Genomic DNA, 16,526 nt, shown 5'->3' with positions numbered 1-16,526 from the left:
TCAGCTTTCTTAAAGCTAGAATGCATTTCTGACAATGCTTGCCTTCCCTTTTCTGCGGTATTTAGGGTTGCCATAACTGTCAACCTTCAAACTGCAACAAATGTTAAAAAATGTAGGACAAATGTAGGATAAAATTTTACCCCAAATGTAGGACATATGAACAACTAAAAAAAAATTAAAAAGCATTAATATAAACGCATGTTTCTTTGGTATGCTCAAAATTAAGGACATTTTGGCATTATTCCTAGACAGATGGCAGAAATGTACTTCCTTTTCTGGCCAAACAACCCCCCCCCCATTCCAAAACACACACGAAGCACATTTGGGCATTTAACATGGCTTTATTTAACATGGCCCCTTGCGTATTTCAGAGGCTTATTCCATAACCAAACCCTTTGGGTTTAACACTTAACATGGGTTAACATGGCTATGCATATTTAACATGTCAAGGTGGTTTAACAAGAAGTGGATTTGCCCTCAGTTTCAGTTTTTTTACATCAACTGTACTTCTCAGAAGTGTATACTTGGTCAAGGTACTTTGATTTTTCTTCACTGCTCATGAGTTTGTAACATTGGCCATGCCTCAGAGAGTATCAATATCATCATCATCATCATCACCACTATTATTGTTAAAAAAGGCAGACCTGTTAGCATTAAAAGTACAAAAAATGCACAAAAAACACACTTTCCAAAAAAAATACACTAAATGGCCACTCACCACCACCTCCTCCTCCTCCACCTCCTCCAGGGCTCCACCTCTACCTTGAGGCTGGCCAATGGCAGACTGGGTCTGGAAACAGCCCCGCCCCCGCTCTTGTGCCATTGGCCAGGCAGCCTCAAGGGGACAAGCGCTCCTTTTCTATCTCCACGTGCAGGTGCGCAAGAGCGTGCAGGTGCGCAAGAGGGGCGAGTGTGAGCTGGCACCGGCCACAGCCCAGGCAACTGTTGCAGGCAGCGCAGCCGCGCAAAGGAGAAGGAGGAGGTAGGCGGGCCACGCGGAGGAGGAAGAGGAGGAAGTGGGTGGGCCGCGTGGCCACGTGGAAGAAAAAAATAGGAAGAGGAGGAGGTATGCGGGCCACACGGAGGAGGAGGAGGAAGCGGGTGGGCAGCGTGGGCCACGTGGAAGAGAAAAAGGAGGAGGAGGTAGGTGGGCCACACAGAGGAGGAGGAACTGGGTGGGCCATGCGGCCATGCAGAGATAGAGGAGGAGGAGGTGGGAGGGCAACCGGGACAGGACCGGCCCGGTGCTGCCAAAAACGAGACTGTCCCGCCTGCAGGTGGGATATGGCATCCCTAGCTGTATTACAAACACCAAGGATCCTGACACTTCCACCCCATTAACTAGTTCCATGGAACATTGAAGACGGGCATAAAATATTTTAATAAATGGGGGTGAGTTCACTCTTTATTTTGTACCCAGCAAAATCCCTAGACTTGAAGAAGTCACTAGATATGGAACTGGAATGGGACTTCCTTTCCCAGCTTAAAATTAGGTACTCTATATAACCATGTATAAGTCAAAAATTTATGCCAAAGATTTGACCCCAAAACCTGTGGGTTCTCTTATACATGGGTCAATATGGTATCAAACCTCTCCCCAGCCCGGCTGTCTCCTGTCTCCCACCTGGGATTATTTGCAGCCACCCACTTGTCTCTTTCTTCTGTCAACCTTCTGTGAGGAGATAAACAGGACAGCTGCAAGACAACCAAGGGCAGGTGGACAGGCAGGAAAGCAGACTCTAAATCTTACCTTCAACTTATCCATGGATCATATAAAAATCTTTAATTTTGTCCCCAAAACCTGCTCTCATTTGACATGAGGTCAACTTATGGTTGAGTATATACGGCCTTCTTAACTGGGAACCTCAATGTGGAGGCCCCTCCAGAGAGTCATTTGCTCAAAGGTCAAATATGTCACACAGAGGATGAGTAAACGCCCAGATTTACTATATTGCATAATGCACATAGGCAGAACCTTATGACAAACAATTCCAACCCAGTGCAATGAAAAGCATGGACATATAGTCTAACCACAAACCTTCTAGAGTTTCCCCAAAACCTCTTTAGCCAATCAACTGGTTAAGAATCACTGGTGATACAATTTCAGGGTCATATATACGCTTTTTAAAGTCAGCCTTGTTGTTGGCACATCCCCTTCCTGCATGTGCCAACCTGCATTGCTCTGACATCTGAGGGAAGAGCAGCCAGCATCCTCTCCCCCACTGCCATCCCCTTTTCCTTATGTGACATGTCTTATTTAGACTGTAAGTCTGAGGGCAGGGAACTGTTAATTTAATGATTTGTAAGCCACCCTGGGAGCCTTTTTGGCTGAAGGGCAGGGTATAAATACTCTTAAGTAAATAATAAATGACCATACAGCTAACCACAAAAGCTTAACAGCTGCAAGCTTCCTGTTTCAGGTATACAATGTTAAGCCATTAACTGCAATTCCAGTAGCAAGAGACACAGCAGCTCTTATTGGTTACTGTATATACTCACCTATAAGTCGACCCCATATATAATTCGAGGATAGGTTTTGGGGCCAAAATTACAGGTTTTGATATGACCCATGGATAAGTCAAGGGTAAAACTTAGGGGCATGTGACAAAGGATCTAAAAGATCTAACCCTTAGATTGTAAGCCTCTGACAGGATTTAATGTTTAGAATTGATTGTATTTGTAAAGTGCCATGTAAACTTACAGCGCTACATAAACAAACAACTACAATATTAATAATAGTAATAATAATTCTCAGGCAGACGAAACTACAAACCCCAGGATTCCATGGAAAGGAACTATGGAAGTTGAAGTGGAAATAATGCTATCATTCTGTAGATCCAGTATGGTGTAGTGGTTTGAGCACTGGATTATGACTCTGGAAATCAGGGTTCGCTCAGCCATGGAAACCTGCTTGGTGACCTTGGGCAAGTCACACTCTCTCAGCCCCAGAGTATGGCAATGGCAACCCCCGCTTCTGAAACAACTTGCACGGAAAGCCCTGTGATAGGTTTGCTGTAAGTCTGAAATGGCTTGAAGGCACACAACACACACATACACACAAATGAGTAGTCTGAACGAGCCCCAGGTCTCTAGTGCCTGACACTCAGTGCTGGTGGAGGGGAAACTGCCTTGCTTTTTGTGCCCTTCACAGTTCACACTGACTTTGAAGTGAGCTCTATTAATAAACAATGCATATACATTCATCCCTCCATATCTGCGGCTTTGATTATTCCTGGATTTGATTAATATGTTCTCTCTAGGAATATCTAGGTCCTCCAGTGCAACTCTATGGTCAACTTTAACTAAAGGTTGCACTGAAAGACCTAGAGATTCCTAGACAGAATACTCTAATAGGCCTTTGTAGCTTATCTGGCACAGTTCTGTGTCAGTTTCTGTCGGATGTTGGCCACAGAGTTGCCCTGGAGGACATAGAGATTCCTAGAGAGGTGTCCTCTCAGGCGTTTTTGTTATTTGCGGTTTTCCCATATTCATGGGGGTTGTGTGCCCCTAACCCTAGTGAGTATGGAGGGCCAAGTTTACTCATATTTTACTAAGGAGCCAACGTGGCATAGTGGTTTGAATGTTGTACTATGACTCTGGAGACCAGGGTTCGAATCCCTGTTCGGCCACTGGGTGAGTCACACACTCTCAGCCTCAGATGGCAAACCCATCTCAGGAAACTTGCCCCCAAAATCCCTGTGGTAAGTTTGCCTTAGGGTTGCCATAAGTCAGGAAGGACCTGAAGGCACAGAGCAGCCAGGAGCCCCAAAGGCGTTTGCTGTGCTGCAAGCAGCGTGACCACAGGTCCTCCTTTCCCAGGACACATCCTCCACTTTGAGCACGACTGTCCATTTATATGAGTGCTTCGTGCTTTTCATTTGCTCTTCTCCTCCATTTGTGAGGCGCCTGGTCTTTGCCCTGGAGGATTCTGGGAACTGTAGTTCTGCGAGACATTTAGCCTTCTCTGTCAGAAATAACCCGGTTTGGTACCGCTCTAAGTGTCTTGGCTCAAGACTATGGAATTCTGGGAGTTGGAGTTTGTTGTGGGCCCAGAGCGGAGCCAAGACAGCCAAAGCGATACCAAACCGGATTATTTCTCCAATCTGGATGCAGCCTCTGAGGAGAAGGAGCAAAGGTCGGCCATTTTCCTCCCGTCGCCGCCTCCTCCTCGGCCTGCCATTGGCTGCCTCTCAACCGGAAGCCCTCTGACGTCACTTCCGCGCCAGGGCCGCCATCTTGTCGGCGGTTGGAGGCGCCGCTCGGAACCCGCTCTCTTTCCCTCCGGACTCGGCGCCATGGCCAACAACTGCCCCTTGGCGGGCGCCGGGAACTGCCACGCTCCGCCCCAGCAGCAGCCCTCCTCCGGCGCCCTTCCGGCGCCCATGCTCCCCCAGCCTGGCCCCGCGGGGATGGCGCTCTCCCCTCCGCCGCCGCCGCCTCTGGCCCTGCCTCCGCTGCAGAGCGCGGGCCCGAAGCCGGCGGCCTCCGGGAAGCAGGGCAACGTGTTGCCTCTGTGGGGGAACGAGAAGACCATGAACCTCAACCCCATGATCCTCACCAACATCCTCTCCTCGCCCTACTTCAAGGTGCAGCTCTACGAGCTCAAGACCTACCACGAGGTCGTCGACGAGATCTACTTCAAGGTGGGCTCAATGCTTTTATTCTTATTGCTATTGTTATTGTTATTATGTAATATTAATAATAATATTACACTGGGCCCTTGGGATCCGATGGGGTTTGGGCCCAGGAGCCCCCCCCCCCCCCGGTTCCCAAATCCGTGGATCTTCAAGTCCCATCAAATACAATGGCATAGTAAAATAGTGTCTCTGGTATCAAGTCCCATTCAATACATAGGATCATAATACAGTGGGACCTTGGCATCATCCTCTTGGGTTTGATTCCAGAGCACCCCTCCCCCGACACAGACATCCATGGATGCTGAAGTCCCATTCTATACAATAGGGTACTGTGATTGATGTTATGAATATGGTGTCCACCTTGGTATCCACTGGGATTTGGTCCCAGGACCCTCTCCCCATGGACACCAAAGTCCCTTCATGCTCAAGTCCCATACACACATATACAATGCAGTGTTGTTGTTGTTATTATAAATAATACTACAATGGGCCCTGCTGGGATTTGGTTCCAGGACACACACACACACACACACGCACATATGTGTCCCTTGGATGCCAAAATCAATGGGTGTTCAAGCCCCATTCTATACAATGGCATAGTGAAATGTTGTACCTTATACAAAGTGGCAAAATCAAGGGTTGCTTTTTGAATTTTAAATTTAATTTTGGGGGTAACATTTTCAATCAGTGGATGCTGGGATCTGTGGGTAAAGGATCCGTGGACGCAGAGGGCAGGCTTTACTACCCACGGAGCCAGGGAAGGGTTCCCCTTCTCTCTGACCGCTTTAGAAACCGTTCTTCCTCTCGCACAACCAGAAGACAAAGAGGCCTTGGCAGTGTGACCCATATGTCCTCACTGCACAAATGGAGGACATTCAAGGAAAACAGGGCATGACCGAATAAAAGCTCAAAACGCTCATGTAAATGTAAATCCGTGCTTCTTAGTCCTGCTCAGAACAGGAGAGCTTTTAGAATTCCTCCTGGACTGAAGGTTGAAATGGAGGACATGACCTGAAAAAGGAGGACCTCTGCTCACCTGGGGCCTTGCTGACCAGAGACATCAGTGTTGGTGGCGAGAGGCTGCAGCCTATTATCAGTCTATTATTAAAACCTACAAAAGGGGCCATTAAAACAGATTTAAACTATTAGAATATTACAGATGGTCACTAAAATAAATAGAACACGATTAAAAAGATAAAAGCATTTAAACACCATACACTTTAAAACGGTGCAGTACCCTCTTTAAAACTTTCTGCCTAATCCATCTTGAGACCATCAGGCTCAGTGCTAGGGAATTCTGGGAATTGTAGTTTATTGTGGCACCAGAGGCTCAGTGTCTCACAAAACTACAGTCCCCAGAATTCCCTGGCACTGAGCCTGATGGTCTCAAGGTGGATTATTTCTCCAGTGTGTTTTGGACCCTGGTTTCAGTCGCCTAAAGATAATATAGGTAAAGTATTGGAGTGGACTGACAAGCTGTAAAGTGAGGCGTTGGTTATCTCCACAGTCTTAGTTTCCAGAATTGGGAGGTGTCTTTTAGAAAATGAAGGGTTCATGCAGCTACCCAGGCAAAAGGTAAAGGTGAGTGGAAGGGCCTGTCAGGGAGGACTAGAGGTACCTCTTGCAGTGCTAGAAGAGAAGTAAAGGAGATGTTTTACTTGGGGCTGGAGGGACTGTGTTAGTCTGGTAGCTGTGTTTCAAGTAAGTGTTTAAGTTGTATGTGGGGTGTTTTGCTTGAATGTCTGCTTTTCTTTCACTAATCAAAATCAGCAAGTCTTCTGTTAAATAGGTATTGCCTTGTGCTTTGTGTGGGAGTAAGCTATGATTTTGGCATTGGGAGCTCAAGTCTCTCCTGTATCTTGTGTTTATTTTCTGGTTAAATTACATACCTTAGAACTGTGTCTGCTTTTGTGTTGGAGTAGAAAGCTATGGGTTCAAAGAGCAGGTTTGTATTTTGAAGTTCAGACTCACCTCTGCTTTTTACTGTTTTCCTATGAACATTACCAGTTTGGTTTCCTGGGAATTGGGTCTTTTCTACCCTGTCAAACACGGAATACTTTTTTGAGAGCAGAAAGTACACAAAGCATGGCAGATGTTTGTACAGGATTGAGATGCCTAGGAACCCAGATGTAAAACAATATGTGAAGGAATTTATATATTTATCACATTTCTGTCCCACTGTTTTTCTAAAGAATTGAAGCTCTCATACAAACATCTGTCCCCGACTGTACCCTCATAACACTACTGTAAGGTAGGTTAGACTGAGGTCCAAAACACACTGCAGTAATAATCCAGTTTGAGACCACGTTAACTGCCCAGGCTCAGTGCTAGGGAGTTTTAGGAGCTGTAGACAGGCCAAAATAAAGCTGCTTCGGGTCACGTTGGAGGTATGCTGTTTAAGTAATGCATGCATCCTAAGAGTCCGGAAGCTGCGCCAAAGCCATGTTCCAGTCCCTAGCACAGGAGCATGACTTTGGCACGGTTTCCGGATTTTTAAGACACATACATCATTTAAATAGTATACCTCCAAAGTGACCCGAAGCAGCTTTATTTTGGCCTGTCTGTATGGGGCCGTAGTTCTGTGTGACATTTAGCTTTCTCTGTCAGAAAGATCTGGTGCCACAATAAAGTTTGATTCCCAGGATTCCCTAGCACTGAGCCAGCACAGTTCTGCAGTGTATTTTGGACCTGAGAGATCATCACTGGCCCAGAATGCTATATAACTCTCCTCAATACGTACTAATCTTAATGTTCTGACCACTCCAACACATACATACATACATATGTTGTAGAGGTTTGATGAACCATGATACCACCACAGCATGTGTTGACTTTAATAATACTCTCAGTTTTTCATTTGAGGTTTATTTGTTAATTAATATTTCGGTCCAAAACAGAATAGTAATGTCCAGTGCATTTCTGATGTTGGTAGTAGCATCTGCTTAGTTTAATGTGTGTGGCCTTTAGTTGTTTTTCCCATTTCTGACTAGCAGGACCTATAATGTTCTGACTTTGGGAGATTTCTTCTGAATGTAAAAAATACCCGTTTCTCAAATTGAGAAGTGGACTCTCAACTACCTTCCCTTTTGTTTTGTTTTTTGTCAGTCCATGAGCTCCCCAGAAGATCTCTGGGGCACAGAATTGGCTCTCAGAGTAGCTGAAGTTGTTCACCCTGGGCTACATTGCTCACAAGGCATCAGTTATTATAGAAGAACCTACTATGCCCATGTAGTTCTATATAACAGGGAACAGCAAACTCTCTGCCAGTTTTTCATCCTTGGGACTGGCCACAGGCTGCACCAGTCCCCAAGACAGAAATAAAAGTGGACAGAAACTCACTATTGGGTCTATTTAAAATCCTTCCGGGGAGTTTCAGGACAAAAGAAGGCACAGGGGTGTATTGTGCTTGTATTGTGCAATGTTCTGTCTGTTTAGGGCCAAAAGGGAGCAGTTAATTTCCATCTGTACATCTCTTACATGAAGCAAGGTAGTTTATCATTCTAACCCTGAAGATAGGTTAGAAAGCCTGGGTCAAGTGAGAAATAACACTGTGATTCCTTCATACAATAGTGTCATGGCTTCTAGAAACTGGCACAGAGCTTATGTCATGGAGAATCACGACCTGTTTTCTCTCAAGTAGCATTGGGCTATTCATGTTACTTCCATAGAATAGACACAGCACTACAGTAGTTCCTATGCCAGGGTTTCTCAACCAGAGATCCCAGAAACCTAGGGTTCCATGAGAGAGATTCTCAGGGGTTCTATGAGAGATTGTAACTGGGGAGCCTTTTTTAGCGGTAGATATAATAATTTTATGCAGGAGTTCCCTTAGACCTGAAAATTATCTCAAGAGTTTCTCCAGGATAAAAAGGTTGAGAAGTCCTGTCCTGTCCTATGAACAAGGGAACAGAACCTAGGTCCAGCTTCCATTGAGCTGTTCAGGCTTGCACCAGATAGTCTAGATTATTAGATATAGTAGTAGCTGAGCCCAATACCGTGTCACATACCATGCCTGAAAGTCACAGAACTATTTATTAGGTGACACAGCAGCCAATTGTTTAACAAAATAAGCTCAGAATAATGTCAGGGGTCCACTAATGCACTCACCATCATCATTTCTCTATTTTATATTTGGCAAGCGCCTCATCTTTCTCTGAAGCCGGAGATGGATTAGAGTTCTTGCAACAGCTCTCAAAAAGGTGAGATGTTTCTCAGTTGCACAACAGGAGCAAACCACTGTGCTTCTTGAAGTTCAGCAAGACACTACAGACAAAGATTTGCCTTGGTTGAAAGGCTAAAGTTGTTGACGAATCAACTTTTTTTACTAATCTAAAATTAGTGGCTATCTGGGGAGAGAGGAACAGTTCCCTGGTTCATTGGCTCTTTGCCTAAATAGTCACTACTGTCCAAAAGCATAGACTCATACTTAACTGTTGCAGTGCCATCTTCCAATTCCAGAATGGTGGATGGCTCTGTGTTCACAGTAGTTGTTTTTGATCGGTTAGACATTTACACTTGGAGTATTTTGGTGGGAACTGGTGAAGCAGCAGTCTTCATTTATGTTGGGACACACAGCTTCATTTATGTTAAAATGTAAATTTAAAATTACAATGAGTTTGATTGATTGGTTTCTTGTTTGTAGGTTACACATGTTGAGCCTTGGGAAAAGGGGAGCAGAAAAACAGCAGGCCAGACAGGGATGTGCGGAGGGGTAAGTAGAAGTACGTGCCTTCTGAATTATTGGAGTTTTCTACATGGTAATTGCACATGTATGCAATTTCGAACATATGAAACAAATCCAATGTTGCATATTTTAATTAAAATGAGGATTTATTTTTATTGTTGACACTGAGTTTTTAAAAATTCATTTTTTACTTGGTTGCAGTAATAGGGAAAAAATGAAATACTGATGATTTTTTTTCTTCAAGTTATAAATGCTAGATATCTGAATTAAATTGTCAGTTCTGCTACTTTCTCAGAAAGGCATAATGAAATGAAATTAGTATTTGACTAGCTACTTAAAAATGAATAAATATGTAGCCCAAAAAAGAATCATTATTCTCAATTTTTAATACATTAGTGCTCCAGATTAACTACAGCTATACCTGCAGTGAAGCCCTTATGCTTAGTTTCAAATGGAACATCATGCATAAATAGGTTCTCCTCACATATTGCATGTGTGCAAGCCAATGATGTGAAGCAGAAAACCATGGAAACCAGTAGTGTGGGATATGTTTTGCTGTGGAATGGATTAGTAACAAAGCAAACAAGGGCAATATTAGTGAAGTTTGGCAGTTTCAACGAGGTAATCAACTTTTCATGTAACTGTAACAAAATCTCTACATCTAGTGGAGAATGCTTAAAGTGTTGAAATTAGTACTAAATATTCATAAGCACATTTTAAAAATCTAAAACTGTACAGCTTGCTATTGAACTGTCAGGTGTTTAAATATTTACAAAAAGTTAAAGAAAAATAATTTCCAGATAAAACTTAGAATTGGTATGAATGTTATATTTAATCCATAGTAAAATGTTTCCCAGCTGATAATAATAATTTCAGTTTATATACCTTGTTTTTTTTATCAGATCTTTATTGATTTAGGTTCTCAGCAAATCAGTATAAATATGCACCCAGTCCCAAGTTGGCCTCAGTGTTGTTTTTCAGTGGAGGGGAGAGACTACATCTTCTCCCCATCTGAAAATATTATTGCATACATAGTATTTTGATCAGGCTTTTCAGCTTCAGGAAATGCTAGTGGGGTTATCTGTTACTACAATACCTGTGACTGTATCAGATAGTCTTCTTAAAGTTTTGAGTTGACATGTGAAGAAAAAGATATATGAATATATTATGTATTAACTGTAAAGTAAGACAGACTGATTAGTTGTTTCTTTTTCTGCTAATGTTTTAAGGTGCGTGGTGTTGGAACTGGAGGTATAGTGTCTACAGCTTTTTGTCTCCTCTACAAGTTATTTACCCTGAAGCTTACCCGTAAGCAAGTGATGGGACTCATAACGCATACAGACTCCCCATATATTAGGGCCCTTGGATTCATGTATATTAGGTAAGCAGCAATATAATTAGCTCTCAAATAAATACCTTCACAGAAAATACCATTGATTTACAGTGTTTTTTGTTTTGTTTTTGTTTGTTTGTTTTGGTACTTGAAGGTACACACAGCCTCCAACAGATTTATGGGACTGGTTTGAATCCTTTCTTGATGATGAGGAGGTATGTCAACAAGGGTAATACTTTGTTTTCTTTTTCTTTTATTTTCTGATATCTTAAGTAAATAATTGAGTTAAATGTCTTTAGATTGTAAAGCATTAAAGAAATACAGATGTAATTTTTAACTTTATATAATGAGCAGTAATATCTTTCTCGTCCTTGATGGTTTGTGAGATTGCCGTGAGAAATAATTAAATAGGATTCTTATATCTTCAAAAACAAATGCTGAAAGTGAATTTAATTTATTATGAACCCAAATACTTTGAGGGGAAATGCATTGGTAGACCGAGGCCAAAAGTTTAGGGGGAAAAAATCTTGCATTTTTAGCAAAAGTACAAACCAAGCCAAATCAGATAGCAACAAGTAAGAGTCAGTATTTTTAAGATGGGGAATCAACTGGAGTTGTTGCTATCCAAAGGCATCTGAGGACATCTGCACTCTCAGTGGAATTGTTTTCAAAAGTTTTTGTCAGCAGCAGTGATCACTGAAGTTTTGAATTGCTGTTTCACTCTTAACTTTGCAGTTATACTTTGGAGGCTCCACAGAGTCCTGCTGACAGGTTAATTTCTTCCAGAATTAATTCACAGTTTTTAATGTGAATTCTCTACATCCTGAGTGCATTATACTTTATAGAATGTACTGAATCTTCTCAGTGGAGATTTGTAGTGTACTTTGTTCTTCTAGTTCATGCTACAGTAAAATTCATGATCTCATTTTTGAAAGAAAGGTGGCATGTATTTTGACACCACCATCACCCAGCACTACTGAGTGGCATTTTTAGTTCCTGTCCAATAAAAATTAATGGCAACTTTTGCACTGTTTTTCATATAACTAGATAAAAATGCAGTAGCACTGAGAGATAATTTCCATGCATTGAAGATGTGAAAGTAGATCAGTATGCTTTCTCATTGCATCTGCCTAAATGCTGTTAATGCTTTGACTAGTTCATTGATATTCTGAATGTACCTTTGTGGTACTACATTTAAGTTAATACATTGTTTTCTTCTTTAGATCTCTGTGCAGCGATTTTGTTTGGAAAAATTGTATATGAGCACTTAAATGTGTGTGAGTGCAAGCAGTTTTACATTTAGATTTTCTCTTCTGTTGTAGATAACAAATCTCACTTTCCTTGTGTGCTTGCACTATAGGTTTGGGCCTGACAATAGCTGACTAACATGTCCTGAGCTGTGAGAGGGCATAGCAAGAAGGCCTTCATGCGGTAATGACCCTTTTCCGAGACAATGGTCATCATGGATTATGCATTTCCAATTATTTGTTCCTTTATTTATTTTTTGCATAACTCTAAATTAGAAACCTCACTGCTTCATGGCAGTTGGTTTGCTATTGCTTCCAATTTAGATGGAGTCCATTTTGTACTACAGCCTTTTCTGATCGTTTTTAGACAGGAAATGAGGCCACAGTTAGGCCGTAGTGTTGAGTTGTGACTGCAGTCCTCAAGATGAGGTTTTAATTTAGAGCAAATTATGTTCCATTTTGTGGAATAGCGTAACAAGATAACAGCATACAAAAGAGCTGAGATGGGGACTTCATGCTAATCTGTTAATAAATGGACCCTTTACTATCCAGCAGCAGGATTGGTATATACACCTGCATGCGTATTCATTAAATCAAAGTCCCAGACTGTAACATATAGCCAAATGCAAAGGTTACAAGAGTTGACATTCTGAGGCAACTTATTTACCAGCAAAAGAACCTTAGCCATCATATTTGAAACTTGAATGATGGTAATCAGTATAGTAGAATTGTTTTTAAAGCAAATAATAGATGGTTTCTCACAATCAGAATTTGTTTTCTGTTTTGTGTTTTGTTTTTTGAAGGACCTTGATGTGAAAGCAGGTGGCGGCTGTGTCATGACCATTGGAGAAATGCTGCGTTCCTTCCTTACTAAGCTTGAATGGTTTTCGACATTATTTCCAAGAATTCCTGTACCAGTCCAGAAGAACATTGATCAACAAATAAAAGCTAGACCTAGAAAAATCAAGAAGGATGGCAAGGAGGGTCTAGAAGAAGTAGACAGACATGCAGAGCGTAGACGTTCAAGGTTATACATTAACTTTACAAAATGGTTACTTAACAAACAAATTCTTACTCCTGTGATTTCACATAGCCAAAATATCCTCTATTCTTGCAACACCGCTTTCTAAAATAATAATAGCATTTATATAACATATATAGCTATATATAATGTTAAAACAGCTACACATTAACTCAATAATCCTTACATACCCATTTGTAATGATGGTAGTATTGTCATATAGCAGATGAGCTTGTCTAAATTCACCTAGGATCTTAATTGCTGAAGTAAAAAGCTGGGGATCTGCTGGCACACATTCTTAGTTTACTTTATCTAGGGTTGGCTGACATCAGTCATTTATAATCTGATTTTTCTGTGTTAGGATCCTTTGCTCTACCAGTGTTTTCAAATTACATAATGAAAGGACACAATTGAATATATAATGTTTAAAACATTGTTAGTCTGTATTAAGTTATCTGAAAATGCATTCTTGCCTTATCTGAAAATGCACACTAGCTATATTGGAAAGATTACTTAGTCCAGTATTATTTTTAAGAATCCAAACAACCACCAGGTTTAAATGATCCACCAAAAAATGGTTAATGTTTTGTTAAATATCCACCTTGCTATAAACTCTGCCAGCAGTAGTGCAGTTATTTAGTAGCCATGCAAAAATACTAAGAGATATCGGAGCTGATATAGACATCTATAAATTTGACATACGGTAATGTAAAATTAGTACCAATATAGAAAAAATATACCAATATAGAATTAAAAGGCTGCAAAATAAGGGAAGGATAAACATTTCCTTGCTAGAACCCTTGTTGGTGTAAAAGCTCAATTTCTTAAGCATTTGTTTTCATGTAGGTCTCCAAGGAGGTCCTTGAGTCCCAGGAGGTCACCTAGAAGATCAAGAAGTAGAAGTCGTCATCGAGAAGGTCGTGGATCATCCAGTTTTGATAGAGAATTGGAAAGGGAAAGGGAGCGGCAGAGGCTAGAACGAGAAGCCAAAGAGAGAGAACGAGAAAGGCGACAGTCCCGAAGTTCTGATCGGACGTTAGAACGTCGGCGAAGTAGAAGCCGAGAGAGGCACAGAAGTCGAAGCCGTGATCTAAAAGGTGACAGAAGAGAGAGGGAAAGGGAGAAAGAAAATGAACGAAGCAGAAGGAAGGATCGTGACTATGAAAAAGACAGAGGAATTGAAAGGGATAGAGAGCGGTCTAGAGAGAGAGATCGTTCAAGAGAAAAATCAAAAGATCGAAAAAGTAAAAGTGAAATAGATGAGAGGAGGCATAAAGATGAAAAAGACGAAAGGAAACATAGAGATGAGAAAAGAGATTCCAAAAAAGAGAGGAGACATAGCAGAAGCCGAAGTAGGGATCGGAAGCATAGGAGTAGAAGTGTGAGTAGGAATGCTGGCAAGCACAGTAGAAGTAGGAGTAAAGAGAAATCAAGTAAACACAAGAGTGAAAGTAAGGAGAAGTCAAATAAGCGAAGCAGAAGCAGAAGCAGAGGAAGAACTGATAGTAGTGAAAAGTCCCGAAAACGAGACCGTAGCCCCAGTAAAGAGAGATCACGAAAACGTAGTAAAAGCAAAGAACGTTCCCATAAACATGACCACAGTGATAAGGACCACTCAAACAAACATGACCGGAGGAGCCAAAGTACAGAACGAGAGAATCAAGAAAAGCAATCTAAAAACAAAGATGAGACTGTATGAATGTTCAGAAGTGGATCACATTGAATCCTATAAATGTTTTGAAACCTTGCTTATTTTTTTTTCTTAAAGTTATGATTGTGCAGTAGTTGATGAGCACTCTTCAACCTCCCTTTAGGCTGCAGATTGTCATTTCCTATTTTGAGTAGGGAAGTGCCTTTGTAATCCCATTAAATGCATTGACTATTCCAGGCCATTTGTTTAGTTAAATTCATGATGCAAATCTGTTTGTGCATTTTTTAAATTGTTCAAATGTTTCTGAAATGTACAATCTGTACATATGTCCTGAAACTGTTCTAATCCCTTCGGCATGGGTTGCCATGTTGGTTAAATTTGTATACGGCAATAAAACTGCCACTAATTCTACTTTGTTTTATAGATGTGGAATTATGGTTTCTATCTGAATTAGCATGGCTGTGCTTTGCATAATAATATGGCAGAAGCTTTTAAGGATGGGTTTTGAACATGTATTATATCTAAAATATTTATGTGCATTCGACATCCATGAAGGTTGCAGTTCTAGAACTCTTGTGTCCATTTGTACCACTTGTCTTGGAAACCATTTAAAATACAGTTTAATTGTGAAACTCAAGGAAGTATTACATGTAGAGTAGGCTTTCAAAGGAGGTAGCAATTAAAGGCAGGGACTGTGGTTTTCCTGAGGTCTATGTCATAGCTGAGGTCAATGCTGCCTCATTGGGACACCGTTAAGGTTGATACATCTATGTATCATATCCGTGTAGACTTGCTGGGTAGGTTGTATTCTTCATGTAAACATTATTTCAGTACAATATCCCTAGTTTTGTTTCGTTTGTTTTTTATGTGCCACTGCCCTGTCATTCATAAAGTAGTCCTATGATAAACAAAGGTAAAAGAAACTGAGTAAAGGGAGGCCAGAAAGCAAAATAAGGCCAGTCAGCGAGCTTCAGGTTCAAGTTTCCAATTACTATATTTTTTACAAATCATTTAAGCAAAACATCTCCACGAAGTTCTTTTTTTTAAATGCATTAATTTTTAGGAGGACTTGGGATCACTGCTTGAGTTGAAGAATTTCTCTCTAGAAAGAAAAAAATAGCTAAATTTTTAAAACACTGGTTACTTGTGAGAAAATGTCAAAATGCAGTGTTGGAAGAGAAATCATATCACAAAAGTAATATCTGTTTGGTAGACTTGTTCTAGTGACCTGTATAAGAAATATAAAATCTCTGGAATAAAGACTGGATTAATTTATTTGTGGCTATCCCCAGTTCATTGCCAGGAAAAAAATGTCATTTCAGGCTTGTTTTTCATAAACGATAGACCAGTTCAAAGAGTAAATTACCTCTAGCGTACACATTAGACAGGCCAACATGTTAAGTGTGTTATAACTGAGGCACGTACTTTAATAAACTTTTTATACCATTTGGTAAATATCCTTTCAGTTCACTGGTGTTTATCAAGCTGTTAAATATGCAGGCTTAATGGGGTGAAAATACGTTGTCCATCCTCATCCAGGAAATATACAGATAGATGTATTTTGGACATTTTGTGGTATCTGGGTTTTTTGTTTACATCCAGCATTTTGGCCCTTTCGTTATACAGTATTGTGAATAGGTTCTCAATAATGGCTCACTTGGTGGGAGAGGTGGTATCAGAAGTATTGTGGTTATTACACAGCAGATTAAAAATGACATTTGGTTCTCAAGTTGTGTATGTCGAAAACACTGATTACTTCAAAACCTCTGGAAAGATGAGCAAGAGTGTCATCTGACTGTTACATACTATAAGTATCACAAAAGTAAAAGCTACTGTTTGATTTGCAATGAAATGGTGTGACTTGAGCCAGACATAATGGTATCACAAGAGTAAAAGCTACTGTTTGATTTGCAATGAAATGGGGTGGTGTGTGTGTGTGTGTGTGTGTGTGTG

The 16,526-nt window shown here is 41.0% G+C and overlaps 1 protein-coding gene across 1 annotated transcript; it reads left to right on the top strand.

Moving 5' to 3' along the window:
- Nucleotides 1-4,229: 4,229 nt before the first annotated feature.
- PRPF38B (pre-mRNA processing factor 38B) lies at nucleotides 4,230-16,487 on the top strand. Its single transcript, XM_042463944.1, has 6 exons — nucleotides 4,230-4,643; nucleotides 9,280-9,348; nucleotides 10,551-10,702; nucleotides 10,809-10,869; nucleotides 12,705-12,928; nucleotides 13,769-16,487. The coding sequence occupies exons 1-6, from the start codon at nucleotides 4,296-4,298 to the stop codon at nucleotides 14,619-14,621; spliced, it is 1,707 nt and encodes a 568-aa protein (XP_042319878.1). The 5' UTR covers nucleotides 4,230-4,295; the 3' UTR covers nucleotides 14,622-16,487.
- The last annotated feature ends 39 nt before the right edge of the window (nucleotides 16,488-16,526 follow it).

This window comes from Sceloporus undulatus, chromosome 4 (genome assembly GCF_019175285.1).
Source record: "Sceloporus undulatus isolate JIND9_A2432 ecotype Alabama chromosome 4, SceUnd_v1.1, whole genome shotgun sequence".
Taxonomy (NCBI): domain Eukaryota; kingdom Metazoa; phylum Chordata; class Lepidosauria; order Squamata; family Phrynosomatidae; genus Sceloporus; species Sceloporus undulatus.
This window is presented reverse-complemented; position numbering and strand designations above follow the sequence as displayed.

What these genes read in the sequence shown, in the direction of transcription:
- PRPF38B (XM_042463944.1), top strand. Translation starts at nt 4,296, where the DNA reads ATGGCCAACAACTGCCCCTTGGCGGGCGCCGGGAACTGCCACGCTCCG. An exon ending in TCGACGAGATCTACTTCAAG is followed by an intron (nt 4,644 to 9,279) that starts GTGGGCTCAATG and finishes TCTTGTTTGTAG; the next exon opens with GTTACACATGTTGAGCCTTG. An exon ending in AGACAGGGATGTGCGGAGGG is followed by an intron (nt 9,349 to 10,550) that starts GTAAGTAGAAGT and finishes TAATGTTTTAAG; the next exon opens with GTGCGTGGTGTTGGAACTGG.